General features: G+C 39.7%; 1 protein-coding gene across 12 annotated transcripts in view; it reads left to right on the top strand.

The window, feature by feature from the left end:
- Positions 1-12,692, top strand: part of LOC134862465 (focal adhesion kinase 1-like) — a 57,579-nt gene that overhangs the window by 16,246 nt on the left and 28,641 nt on the right. For 5 of the 12 annotated variants that reach the window (XM_063880428.1, XM_063880417.1, XM_063880426.1 and 2 more), the window contains 16 exons: positions 1,193-1,479; positions 1,581-1,747; positions 4,100-4,187; positions 4,462-4,541; positions 4,717-4,779; positions 4,868-4,922; positions 5,276-5,416; positions 5,863-5,940; positions 6,656-6,766; positions 7,159-7,276; positions 7,596-7,626; positions 8,001-8,071; positions 8,481-8,498; positions 9,107-9,163; positions 10,880-10,900; positions 12,419-12,516. In XM_063880428.1, the coding sequence (XP_063736498.1) occupies positions 1,193-1,479; positions 1,581-1,747; positions 4,100-4,187; positions 4,462-4,541; positions 4,717-4,779; positions 4,868-4,922; positions 5,276-5,416; positions 5,863-5,940; positions 6,656-6,766; positions 7,159-7,276; positions 7,596-7,626; positions 8,001-8,071; positions 8,481-8,498; positions 9,107-9,163; positions 10,880-10,900; positions 12,419-12,516 (1,484 nt within the window). The remainder of the gene's footprint in view (positions 1-1,192; positions 1,480-1,580; positions 1,748-4,099; positions 4,188-4,461; positions 4,542-4,716; positions 4,780-4,867; positions 4,923-5,275; positions 5,417-5,862; positions 5,941-6,655; positions 6,767-7,158; positions 7,277-7,595; positions 7,627-8,000; positions 8,072-8,480; positions 8,499-9,106; positions 9,164-10,879; positions 10,901-12,418; positions 12,517-12,692) is intronic. The other 7 variants (XM_063880418.1, XM_063880420.1, XM_063880423.1 and 4 more) reach the window with 7 other exon arrangements.

Here is a 12,692-nt window from a genome sequence, read left to right as displayed (position 1 = left end):
GTAAATAATCAAAATATATGAAAAAAACTTGCTTTTACTAAGAATTCTGAGGGTTAAATTTTTTTAACATCTTGTGATTCCTTTGTGTTTATCTTTCTATCATCATTAAGAATAATACAGTAAAGATGCATCCTGCTTTGTTTTGTTCTTTTTTATTTCAGGTGTATTAAGCTCTGTGTTTTCTCTGTTTATAGGTTGAGATACTCTCACTGTGTAGTTGTAATTGTTGCAGTTGAGAGGGTTATCTGGGGTTGTGGGGAGCTATAGTGCTGGGTTGTTGGATATATTTTTGTTGGTGTAGTTGTGTTTTTATGTTCTAAGAAGAAAAGTTGCTACAATAGTTGCTAAATAATACTACTGTACAGCCGTTGAACAAAAGTATTTCCAGAACAACATACTAATCCTTCAGCAGACCTTATTGTGTCTAGCCAGATTCTTATAAACCACCAGATTAGAAACTCTAACCTAGCAGCCATGCAGCTTGTTGAAAACAGTAGAAATCCAGAGAATTTCGTATGGCTGTCGACTATTTGCACTCTGCATTGCATGTAGGAATGGATGACCAGTCCACTGACACACTGGTTTACTGACTGGTGTTTGAGTGGCTTGCTGTTAATCTCAGTGCTTGACAAGACTGACAGCCTGGTTGATCTAGCAGAAGCCTTTCGAGTCTGACACTGGGGATTTCTTTATTTATTTGAACTCATCAGATTTATGTTGAGCTGTGAATCCATTAGCTCCTTCTTAAAAGACCTTGTGTCAGTGTTTTGCTGGTTTGTATTGACACTTCACTGACTGATTGACTGACTGTTTGGTAGCCTCTCCTTCTACAGTTTTTTGTTCTTGTGTCATTACAGTCCTGTTATCTTTTCCCCACCTTCGATTTGTTTTTGAGTGAGTCTAGATTGGCACAAGTATTGATGATTATTAATGTAGCCTGATTTGTGTCAAAACAGATGTGCAGTAAGAAAGACAGGCTGGTGCCGAGTGAGAGGTTGTTTGAGTGTGTTTTACTCTGTCAGCTATTCTTTCAGCTATGGGTTCCAAAGGTTTGACTTTCTCCATTGGATTTTTTTTTAGCAAGTTGTTTTTTATTGTCCTTGACTGAACTTCTGTTGAGTGGGTTACAAAATGACAGAATATTCTTAAACTATGAAGTCACATTTCAATCTCTGTCCTCTCTCTTTTTCAGAATATGAGGGCAAGTTAGCCCCTGCCGGAGCATCTGAATCAGGCATGGCGTCATCTTCCTACCTGGAACCAAACCTCAATCACTCGGCAGCGAGTGGTTGTGGGGTTAAATCCCGGTCTGGGATGCCTGGAGGTACCGGTGTTGGTACCAGTGGCTCTGCTGCAGGCCTTGAGCGGCCCTCAGGCTCCATGGACCGGGTTCTGAAGATCTTCCATTATTTTGAGACAAACAGTGAACCGTGCACGTGGGCTAGTAATATTAGGCATGGAGATGCTACAGACGTCCGGGTAAGTCAGACAAACATGTCGTACATCTGTAGCTCTCAATCATTATCATTTCCCGGATGCTTAATGGTTTCTTTGTTTAAAACTGTATCTTGTTTCAACAGGGGGTGATCCAGAAGATAGCAGAGATCCACAAGTTGCGCTGTGTGTCCTCTCTGGGCCTCCGTCTCAGCCATCTGCACTCTGATGCACTTCATTGGTTACACCCTGATTTAGGCGTGTGTCACGTCAGGGAGAAATATGAGAAACAGCATCCCCAGGAGGAGTGGAGGTAGCATTACATCACAAAGCAATGTTTAACACTCACTGTCTGCTCTCACTCCTTGTCTGCCATGTCTTTAATTGTTTTTCTTTTACCATAAGGGATACTACAGTTAGCTGCAAGTGATGCTTCCAGGTTATTCAGTGAGCACCCTCCATCCTTAACGTTGTGCTAATATCTAGGGGCAGGCCAAGTAACATAACATTATTTTATACTCCAGCAAGGCACATTATGTCACTTTATAACTGCCCTATTGTGCTGTAAAGGGCCACCACTTGTTTAAGCTACAAACCTGTCAACCAATAGTTTCCATAATATGAATCCTCCCTTAAACACTGCAGCTGCACAACATATGGTCCCAGTGAAACCACTTTATGCTTTCATACATCTGAAACATACTTATGTGACCTACTCTATACTGAGTTTTATTAAATATAACCAAGCATTTCATATTCCTCACTTTTACCACCATCCCTCTCTTGAGAATTGAAAGTCCTAATTGAATGTGTTTACTCACTCATTCACACGATGGATGATGTTTATCTAAATTGAAGTGGTCAATTACATAACTTTTATGCAGTGAGTAGTTGTTGCTGGTGTGTTTGTTGTGTTTGTTCCCTATACACTGTAATTTATAGAGCCTCATTCCATCCCTTTATTCGATACAGTAGCGCAATAAGCCATGCAGGGATGATTTGCCCTGTTTGATGAAGGGGATTAAGCTGCTAGTTATTTGAAAGCAGCTTTGTCTGTTTTCATCCTACACTCAAACTATGCTGGCTCTTGGCCATCTTCAGTTGTCTTCTGTGAACAGCTCTCTTTACAATTCAGTCTTTTGTCCTGCAGTCTATTTCTTACACCCAAAGTCATTAAAATTAAAATGAGTTCAATATGAAACGGTTGTTCACATGGCTAACGTGCAGCCAAGCAGCTCTGCCAGTTGTTGCAGCTTTGCCTCGGCTGGCTGCAGCGCTGCAAGCCCACAGGAGCTTCTGCTGCTGCCGAGCTATTGTTAGATCAGCAGAAGTAGCCCAGGGGATGGAATGACTCTCTCCCCGATCTCTCGCTCCCTCGCGTGTTTTCTCTGCTGTCTCGTGCGCTCGCAGTCACTCTTTTTTCCCTTTGATGTTTCCCTCCATCCTTCTTTCTCTCATTTCTCACATCTGTGCTTTCTTTCTTATCCATATCTCTCTTTTCTCTAAACACGCATCGTTTTATCCCTTCTCACACTCTCTTTTTGGTTCATTCATTATAGAACGAGGATGTTTTATTCATTTTGTCTTCAGCCTTGATTTCCTTTGTTATCTAACTACAGGCCTGTCCCATCACAGCAGCTTGAAGCTCAACTCTCTTGACCCATTTCTCTCTGCTGTAGTCATTGCAATATGCCAGTCATAAAATAATATATCACTATAAACTATGATGGCCCATCTGGGTACTTCTGGGGCACAGATAACTGGCAAGTCTAACAGGAGGAATGACATTCTGCTTTATGGCACAACAAGGTTATCACTTTCAGTTATTTCACTGTCAGCTAAATATGAAATCCTGTCTTACTGTTCCACTAGACAGATGTATGGTGCATAGAAAGGGCAGCTTTCAGTTTCAACTCTTTCAAGATCAGTGTTGGCAAACAGCCACGCTGCCGAGGTGACTGAGCAAGAAATTGAATCTACTGCTCCTTTGGGGCTATTTTGTAGATTACACATACTTTAAACCCAAGCAAGCAAAAGTAAAACTCAAGAAACTCTTCAGGGCCCACAATGTGTGCATTACAATGACTCTGTTCTAGATGTGTATATAGCAGAGCTGTGTGATGAAGCTAAAACCTAATGTTATGCAAGATACATCTACAGTTTGTCATTAATCTCTAAACCGATTTGGGATTTTTCTAATCAGGACTTTGTTGTGGATTCTGTGATATCCCCCCTCATATTTCTGATGTCATCCGTCAGATGCACAAATATTTAAATCATAAGTTCTGTTTTAAAATGTTCCAGGCTTAACTTTTTTAAACATTGAAAATGATCACATTCATATATTGGACCATTTTTTAAAAGGGTCAATCCAACTGTCTGAAAATGTTTTAAAGCAAAGATTGTTTTGTGTGCTAGTGAATAACACTGTGCTTATATAAGTGAGGCTCCAGGTTGTCTAAGCCTTTCATTCCCGGCCAAAGTGGGGGGGTTAACATTTATTTAGGTCCGTATGCGTCAGCTGTATATGAGTAATTATGTTCGTTCTTGCTCTATGCCTCCAAACGGCACTGAATTTGAATGCTGCAGGGTTTTTTCTTCTCTCTGTGGGTGTGCGTGCTGACTGTATGGTTATTTTAGCCCAAATTCTCTCTGTCGTTTTCAGGTATGAGTTGCGGATGCGGTACCTTCCTAAAGGTTACCTCAGTCATTTCTCTGAAGACAAACCCTCTCTTAACTACCTCTATCACCAGGTGAGGCAACACGGCAGGATCACCTAAAAAAGATGAGACAGAAAGATCTCCCCTTTATGAACTACTATAAATCAGAAATAGAAAGAATCTGCTCTGTCACTTCCTCCTGCTTCCTATTGCTTTTGCATCTAACAAGGCAGACATACCTTGATACATGTAATTTAAAAACACATTTCATTCTGCTCTTAAATGACACTGTATGACTTTGTCCTAACACCATTGTTGTTGTTGTTGTTGTTGTTAAACATTGCTGTGTTACAATGTTTCTCTCCAGGTAAAAAGTGACTACATGCACCATATAGCTGATCAGGTGGATCAAGATGTTGCTCTAAAACTGGGCTGCTTGGAAATTAGGTGAGAACATACTGTACCAACAATAGCTGTTATGCCAACAGCATGAGAAAAATCTATTATTCGGTTTACATTGAGTATCAGTCGCTGCTTATATCAGAAACGTTTTCCAGAATATCTGAACTTAAATCAAATCTATAGATGACAATTTAATACCATTTCATTCTGGATTCTACAGGAGGTTCTTCAGAGAGATGCCAGGCAACGCCCTGGATAAGAAATCCAATTATGAACTACTAGAGTAAGGTTTTATTCGGTTCACACTGAAGAAATTAGTCTGATGGTAGATTCACTATTCAAGTTAAATGTTGCTATTCTTTTATTTTTAGGAAAGACGTTGGCTTAAGAAGGTTCTTCCCCAAAAGCCTGCTGGACTCCCTCAAGGTGAGGTTAAACTACTGTCAGTGTATTTAACAGAGTTAGTGACTTAAACTTGACAGGGACTCTCCATTTAAATCACATTTCCAACAGAAGTAAAAGTGTTGAAATGTCTATGAGAATCCTAGTCTGGCTTAGTTGGCTGGATGAGCCAATGGCTGTTTGACCGAGTGACCGGCTGAGTGACAGCCAGATCTTGACGACTAAGTGGATGTCTGGCTGAATGTCAGATAATCTCATCGTATTGAATTAGTTAAATGTCCCGTTGTCACTCCCAGTGTCCGTTTTCTTGGCTCTGAATCAACTTCCTCCCAGAAAGATTTAACCTTTGGAAAATTTGTTTTCTCCCTCTCAATCAGGCGAAGACTCTTCGTAAGCAGATCCAACAAACCTTTAAGCAATTCGCTAACCTCAACGATGAGCAGAGCATCCACAAGTTCTTTGAGATACTCTCCCCCATCTACCGCTTCGACAAGGAGTGCTTCAAATGTGCTTTGGGGGTAGGGCAACACTGCATTCATAGAGACAAAAAATGACTATGAAATATATTTTCCATACCTGAAAATTCACTCTTCGTCAGGAGGGTGAGCCTATTCAAAATTCACAGGGTGGACTATTTAAAGTGGAGAGTCATTTTTAATTTAGATGGCTTGTCAAAACCATACAAGGAGAGGTTAGCAATTGTGTTGTTTGCATTTGTCCCACAGTCCCGTGTTCTTAAAATACTTTTCTCTACAGGAATGCGTTATCACTGTCTTCTACATAATGCAAACCTTTCTCTGTCCTAGAGGGAATATAATGGAAAAAGTACTCAAAACAGAACAGAACATTAACATTGTTCTATGCTATTAATATTACATTTTTGCATGTACTTAAAAAGCTGTTGATATGATGAATTTGTTTTAATGCTGTATTCCTACCTCTGTCTTTTTGTCTCTCCCTCTAGTCTAGTTGGGTAATATCGGTAGAGTTAGCTATCGGACCAGAAGAAGGAATCAGCTACCTCACAGATAAGGGTTCAATGGTGAGTATGCACTTAAAATATGACCCATCTCACAAGGTCGTCCTCGGTTTATTATTTTGAGATGTTATTTTATTTTATTTTATTTCTTCCAGCTTAAGACGTGATCGAGTTTCCTTATTCTTTCCCTTCTTTCATCCCTGCTTTATACTGCAGTTTTGTTAAATGCTTACTACTGCTTACGGCATACTTTTAACCATACTGCCCTCTACTGGTTTTCTGCTCCACGAGACAGAGTTTCTCTTCACCCTTGTTTGAGTTAAAATAAGTCTGTAAATGAATCCATTAAATACAATCTGAACAACTTCATTAAGGATGTGCTTGGTGCAGGGACAACACAGGATGGAGGAAACAGCTGCACACTCAAGTTCTGACATTGAGTTGTTAAAATTCCACTTAATGACGACTGTCCATCAAAATGATAATTAAACAGAGCTCGTCCTGTTTGGCCTTTTATAAACACATTGAAACTTGGTGACGTTTTCTTCCTCATGCTCAGTGTTAAACATCTCTAAATTCTGCACTTTTCTTGTGTTTAAAAATAGAAATACATAACTAACTGGTTAACAATATGTCTCAATCCATTATTGCATGAATGATCTACAGGTCTTTGGACAGATAATTTCCGCTGAGCTGAATTAAGTGCACCAAGATTTGATGGTAAGCTGTACCTTATTGATTTATAATTATTTCTTTATGTATCTGTTTTCGGTCTCAGCAGCCCACACATTTAGCTAACTTCAACCAGGTTCAGTCCATCCAGTACTCTCCTTTGGAAGAGAAGGACAGGAAGGGCATGTTGCAGCTCAACGTAGCAGGAGCGCCAGAGGTGAGCACATGCGCACACACACACACACACACACACACACAATTTGTTGATGACTCTTCTTTGATACATATTGTGTTGCAAGTTGTAGTAACAAACATTGTACAACAAAAAACTTTAAAAGGATGTAGAAAACAAGGAAATATCCCTCAGTAGGATGATGCGGGTGTTGCCATCTGCACTTGAGTGTCAGCATGAGTGTGTTTGTCAGGAGTGAGTGTGTGCCTTACATCACGCCTTACTAGTGGAAAAGCATGTGTGTGTGTGTGTGTGTGTGTGTGTGTGTGTGTGTACACGTACACTGGTAGACGTGATCCCTAATAAAGCTCTCATTGTGTCACTGTGAAGAAACGGTCTGTTCCACTAATCCTGAGTGTGTATTCGTGTGCGTGTAGCCCCTCACAGTCACGACGGCATCGCTGACTACTGCAGAAAACATGGCTGACTTGATTGACGGCTACTGTCGGCTCGTCTCCTTAACTTCTCACTCCTTCATCGTCAGAGTCCACAAAGGTAGGACCCACAACTCCTCTGACAGTAATTGTGTGCTTTCTATACTCCCACATTTTGCAGTTGGATGATGATTGTGATTATTTTAATGTTTAAACAATGGTGATTATAACCTGAAAATGAATGTGTACTATAAATAGTATTCTGCTTTGCTGTCAGCCATCTTTCATACAGTATACAAGTCGGATTGTGGCTGATGAAGCTTTACGCATGTCACTTTGAATAACCAGCCGATGTTAAGCTAGTGTTTTCTAAAAATAGCTATGACTACAAAGAAATGGCTGCAGTGTGGTCCTGGGTCTAATCTATTTTCTTTCTGCAGAGGGGGACAGAGCCCTGCCATCCATCCCCAAGTAAGTCGACAGACTCATTTTGTTACATCAGTTGCTTTATCAATAATAAACAAGGCGTCAGATTCCTGAGAAATGAAAAAGATTAAGTCAATGTTCAGGTGTTGCATTAGAAAACATCCAGAATATGAATGGGCCTTTATGGAGACATCAGTATCCACGGCTCGAGTCCAGACCAGCATATTGATCTTCATGATAACATTTTAAGTCATTAAGTTGCCGATACAGTATGGTGAATTTAATGTCCTTTATAAGACATAGACACTTTTTTCCTTTGGCTCTCATTCCTCTGGTTGTAATCTACTACAGCTGCAACTGGAAACTTTAGGTTTAGGTTAACGTAAGTCCAAAAACTGATACCCTCATCTCTTGTCCAGAGTTTCAAATCATGAGAGGCGGATGGAAAAGCGAATGGAAGGAGTACGGACCCGAGCTGTTTGTGTCTCAGGTATAAATGCATGTCTCGCTTTCTCCTTTCCTGTTGGTCTGCTTCTCCCCTGTCGATTTTCCTGTCTGTCTTTTGCTCTAAATGTCAGGAATGACAGTGACAAGCAGTCAGATAAAGGCTGCATAGATATGCGTGCTGTTCCCTCTATAAAGCCTCATCTGTGTGTGCAGTGAAGAGTCCTTGTCTCGCCAGATGTCCCCATGGAGAGCTTTAGTCACTGTCTCTTCCTCTGCCCTGACTGCCTACCAACCTCTGACAAACTCATGTTACACACAGTTAAATGAAAATGACCCTGGCTATAGCATTGAGTTAAAAAATAATATCACTGACCTTTTTCTTATACATTTTAACACAAAAACTAATACTTTCTTTCCCCCTGTGTGTTTCATGCTGCATGGTGCATCAGCAGGTCACACTAGTGGCGATGGTAAACAACACTCTTTCTACTAACCCTAATTAATGACTCTATAGTATTTCTGCTCCGTGTCTGTCTACATTAAGCCTGCTGTATGTGCGCACTATATCTCCGTATCTGCCTGTAACTGTTTAGCCTTATCCATGACTCAACCTGTTATTCTTTAACTTGTTTCTGTGGAAAGAATGAATGTTCCATCCCTCCCTTTCCTCTTTTTTGTCCCTCTCTCTCTGTTGTACTCTTCTGTCCTACATTCGCTGTGTGTGGCTGTTTTATAGTACATGCGTGTTTAAATGGCTGTGAATGTGTTTCGAATTGGGCATAGGGAGGATCTTTTGGAAAGGTACATCTGTGTGTTTATGGTGTGTTAGTTTTGCCTTTTTCACTCTTGTGTTTTTATTTAAAAATGCTCACAGAACTTTCTGAGTAGGTTCATGATTTGTCAGATAGTTTTCAAGTACTTATTAAGAATCCGTCCAGATGACTCGGCATGTTAAATCAAAGTGTAACGTCATTATGTATGCTTATTGTCAACTCTTATCTCTTTTTTATTTTATTTAACCAACTTAGACTTGATGTTTCTTTGCTGTTTTATTCCCTCCCCCGCCTTTGCTCTGCAGAAACAGACGACTATGCTGAGATCATAGATGAAGAGGACACCTATACCATGCCTTCAAGTAAGTACACACACAATCTCACACACACAAACACAAAAAAACAACATTGTAGGCAGCTGGTGTTGAGAAAAAATCTGGCCATCAAGCACTGTTCATCATTGTGCACCTGTGGGACCTCTTGAGACATGCGAGAATGTGTAGAGTGGAAGCAAGCGATATCTCAGGACATGAATGTGTGTGTCTGTGAAAAGAGATGATGTATGCATGTTTTATCAGGCATTACCTCATGGTTGTTTATATTCAATGAAAACATCATCCACTGACAACTAATGTAGTATTTAATCAAATGGTTGGTGTTACAACTGTGGAGCAACCTAGTATACATTATTCAGAGTATATAGAGTGTCCTTAAATACTTTAAATGAGCTGTCCAAAATGTTTCATCACACTCCACATTACAGAATCTGATGAAACGTTGGACTTAATTATAAGTCTATTTACACTTCAGCCATAAATTAAGCTCTTGGGATTGGTGAATAAAAGAATGGCAGGCAAGATAATGACAGAAGCTTGAATGAATCTAAATTCTCCGTGGTCACATGTAGCTATCTTATTCAGAAGGGGAATCCACTTGAACCGCATTTTGCTTCATATTAATAGGTCTGCAATCTGTTTTTCTGTCCGTGAGATGTCTCGGCTTCCTCAAACTGCTTTGAGATGTTATCCCGCTGCGATGTTTACATTACAGTAAACATTTTTTAATAGGCTCTGTGTTAAAGTGTTCATCTCGACAGTTACAGTGGAGAGTTGTATTTGGCGTTAAAGGGATAGTTTGGGTCTTTTGAAGTGGGGTCTCTGTATTTATAGTGGAAAATTGGATTATGTATGAGAGTAAACATGCAGAGGGCCTGCTGTGCTGCTGTTGCTGCCATGTGGAGCCTGTCCACCAGGTTTAGGATTTAGCTCAACGAAACGCTGAGAGGTGATGCTAAAAAGGCAACATTCTCCAGGCAGAGGAGATTTAACACCTTAATGTATGACCGAAAAAGGCGCTGGGATGTTAACTGCCTTAAAATGTTGCCTGGCTATCACAAGCTTAAGTTGATCCATGTAAGCAAAATATCAACATGGCTTTGCTTTTTGACCATTCATAAATTATAGATTTCACCAAAGCCCTCTGGGCAGATGTAAACTCACAGAACAAGCAAGTCAAAACTGAAAACAGCAATATGTGCTCTCTTCACAGCACTGTGTCCATAACATTAAGTAGTTAGATAAACATGTTGAATGACTTCATTACAAATGTAAATGGCTGAATTAGTTAGAAGTTGTCTAATTAATTAAATACACTCAAACACACATAAGCCAGCCAAGGTAACGTTAAGCTGTTCATGTCTCGACTCGGGGTGTTTTGGTAAACCGCAGGTTGCCAATCAATTGAAATGAAGTCATTTTGGGGTTAAAGTTGGGTTTGTATTATAAAACACAGCTTTTGTAAACTGTTGAAGCTAGCTAGGGGTGACGTATGTGTGTTTGTTGCTAGATATTTTTCTTTTGATTCAAATAACAAAAATAACCCCTTTCAGACAAAATACACCAAAAGTTGTTTTAGATATTAAAATGTTGTGTTAGGTATAGTCACTGGCATACAGTGCCCCCAACTAAACTATCATAACTAAAATCATGGCAATTGTTAAGGACTGCAGTCACAGTTTCTGGATCTCTGTACTCACAGCTAGTTATTTCTCTCTCCTATCACTAACTCATGTTTCCCAGAATACTATGGACTAGATCAAGGTAATGATTGGAACCTACCAAAAGTCTGGTTGTTTTGTGATGGCACTTTGATTTGGTGGTTGTTGTGATCCTTCATTTATGTTTGCTTGCTGTAAACCTAAAAATAAAACTCGATTTATTTCTTGACCCTGTTGATTTGACCCCCACCCACCCTCTGGTGCTGATGGTAGTTTTAGAACTGAACCCCAGTGGTTGGACAAAGATCTTGTTTACTAAGAAAATATTGCAACTTCATTCAGTTTACGTTATTGCAAAGTTAATACACGCTTGAATTAAGGCACGCTATTGAAACTCTATAACTGCTCATGTAAGCAACTCAAAACATGTTATATATATTTTAAGCAGGCAAGCTGACTGAGAGCATGTTCCTATTTACAGCTTTGGTCAGGAGGAGGAAGTGCAGTGAGAAGGAAAGGTTTAAAAAAGAAACGTATATATATTCATGCCAAAACATTTGGAAGCCAAACCACAAACAAACAGGGTAGTCCCACTCCATTGTTTAACCATAATAATCAACTTCCTTAAGATCAGGTTACATGGGCGACATTTAGAGAACGGGCCCTCAGGCATTAATTACGGCTGGCTGTACATTTTTCTTACTGTATGTTGCAGCTCCATTTATTCCCTTCCCACTACAGACATTTTATTGCGCAGCATACTATAGTTGTCCTAGGCGCACGTGCTGGGCAATTCAAAACATTAAAAGAGAAGTCAGAGATTTGTCATATCTTTTATGCTCATATATGCTATTTTCATACGCTGATTACATGGACAAAGTCAGGTCAACAGTGTCCGCAAACCACCAGCCTCTCAACAGCCAACCGTCACAGACCCATTGATTCATATTTTCCCAAAACTAAATAGAAATATGGTGCTTTTTGACAATTATAAACTGTGCTAGCCCAACTATATATTCCTTTTGGATGAAGCAAATGTACAGCTTGTCCTAGCTTGTCTCACTCTGTGAGATTTGAACCCCTTCCCAACCTGTATATTATTCAATCTACCTGACTTTATCCATATTACATTTCATTTAATGTGGACATTTGTGTTCCTACATTCCCTGAGTGTTACTGGCTGTTGTTCCTCTGTGTTAAATGGCATGTTGGATGTGGTTTGCTGTTGCTGTTTTTGCATGCTGATGACATTGAGCTATGCTAATTGCTATAAGCGCTAAGCTTGTCAGACGAGAAAGGTTAAATGACTTTATGCGTCTGGAAAAAATAACATTTCAATAGATGAGGCAACCACATAATGGTGCTCGGATGTAATCAGAGTTTGTTCTACATTGTTAAGTTTGTTTTGAATTTCCATTCAGGTTTATATACATTTGCTGAAATGAGAAGTTTATATTATAACAGCATAAGTTTTCTTCTTTTTATACAAACTCGGCACACTCTGACAAGCTTAGTAAATATAAGGGCTGACGAAGTTGCTGTGTTCTTTTTACATCTGAAGGTCTTATGTGTTTGTGTGTCTGTATCGTTGTGTTCATATCTATGTTTATTGTGTATATAGCACGGGACTATGAGATTCAGCGAGATCGTATTGAGTTGGGACGCTGCATAGGAGAGGGTCAGTTTGGTGACGTCCATCAAGGAGTCTACATCAGCCCGGTATGTCTCTTTCTCTCACACAAACACAAGGGTGTTATATCTTTATATCTGTAGCCCTTGAATAGTAGCTTTATATCTGAATAATATAATTAAAACAGCCAATTATAAAATGCCCTTTACATGTAAAGGTATAATTCTGCCTGAAGCATTAATTAAAAATCACTGCAAATGTACAA

This window comes from Eleginops maclovinus, chromosome 3 (genome assembly GCF_036324505.1).
Source record: "Eleginops maclovinus isolate JMC-PN-2008 ecotype Puerto Natales chromosome 3, JC_Emac_rtc_rv5, whole genome shotgun sequence".
Lineage (NCBI taxonomy): Eukaryota > Metazoa > Chordata > Actinopteri > Perciformes > Eleginopidae > Eleginops > Eleginops maclovinus.
This window is presented reverse-complemented; position numbering and strand designations above follow the sequence as displayed.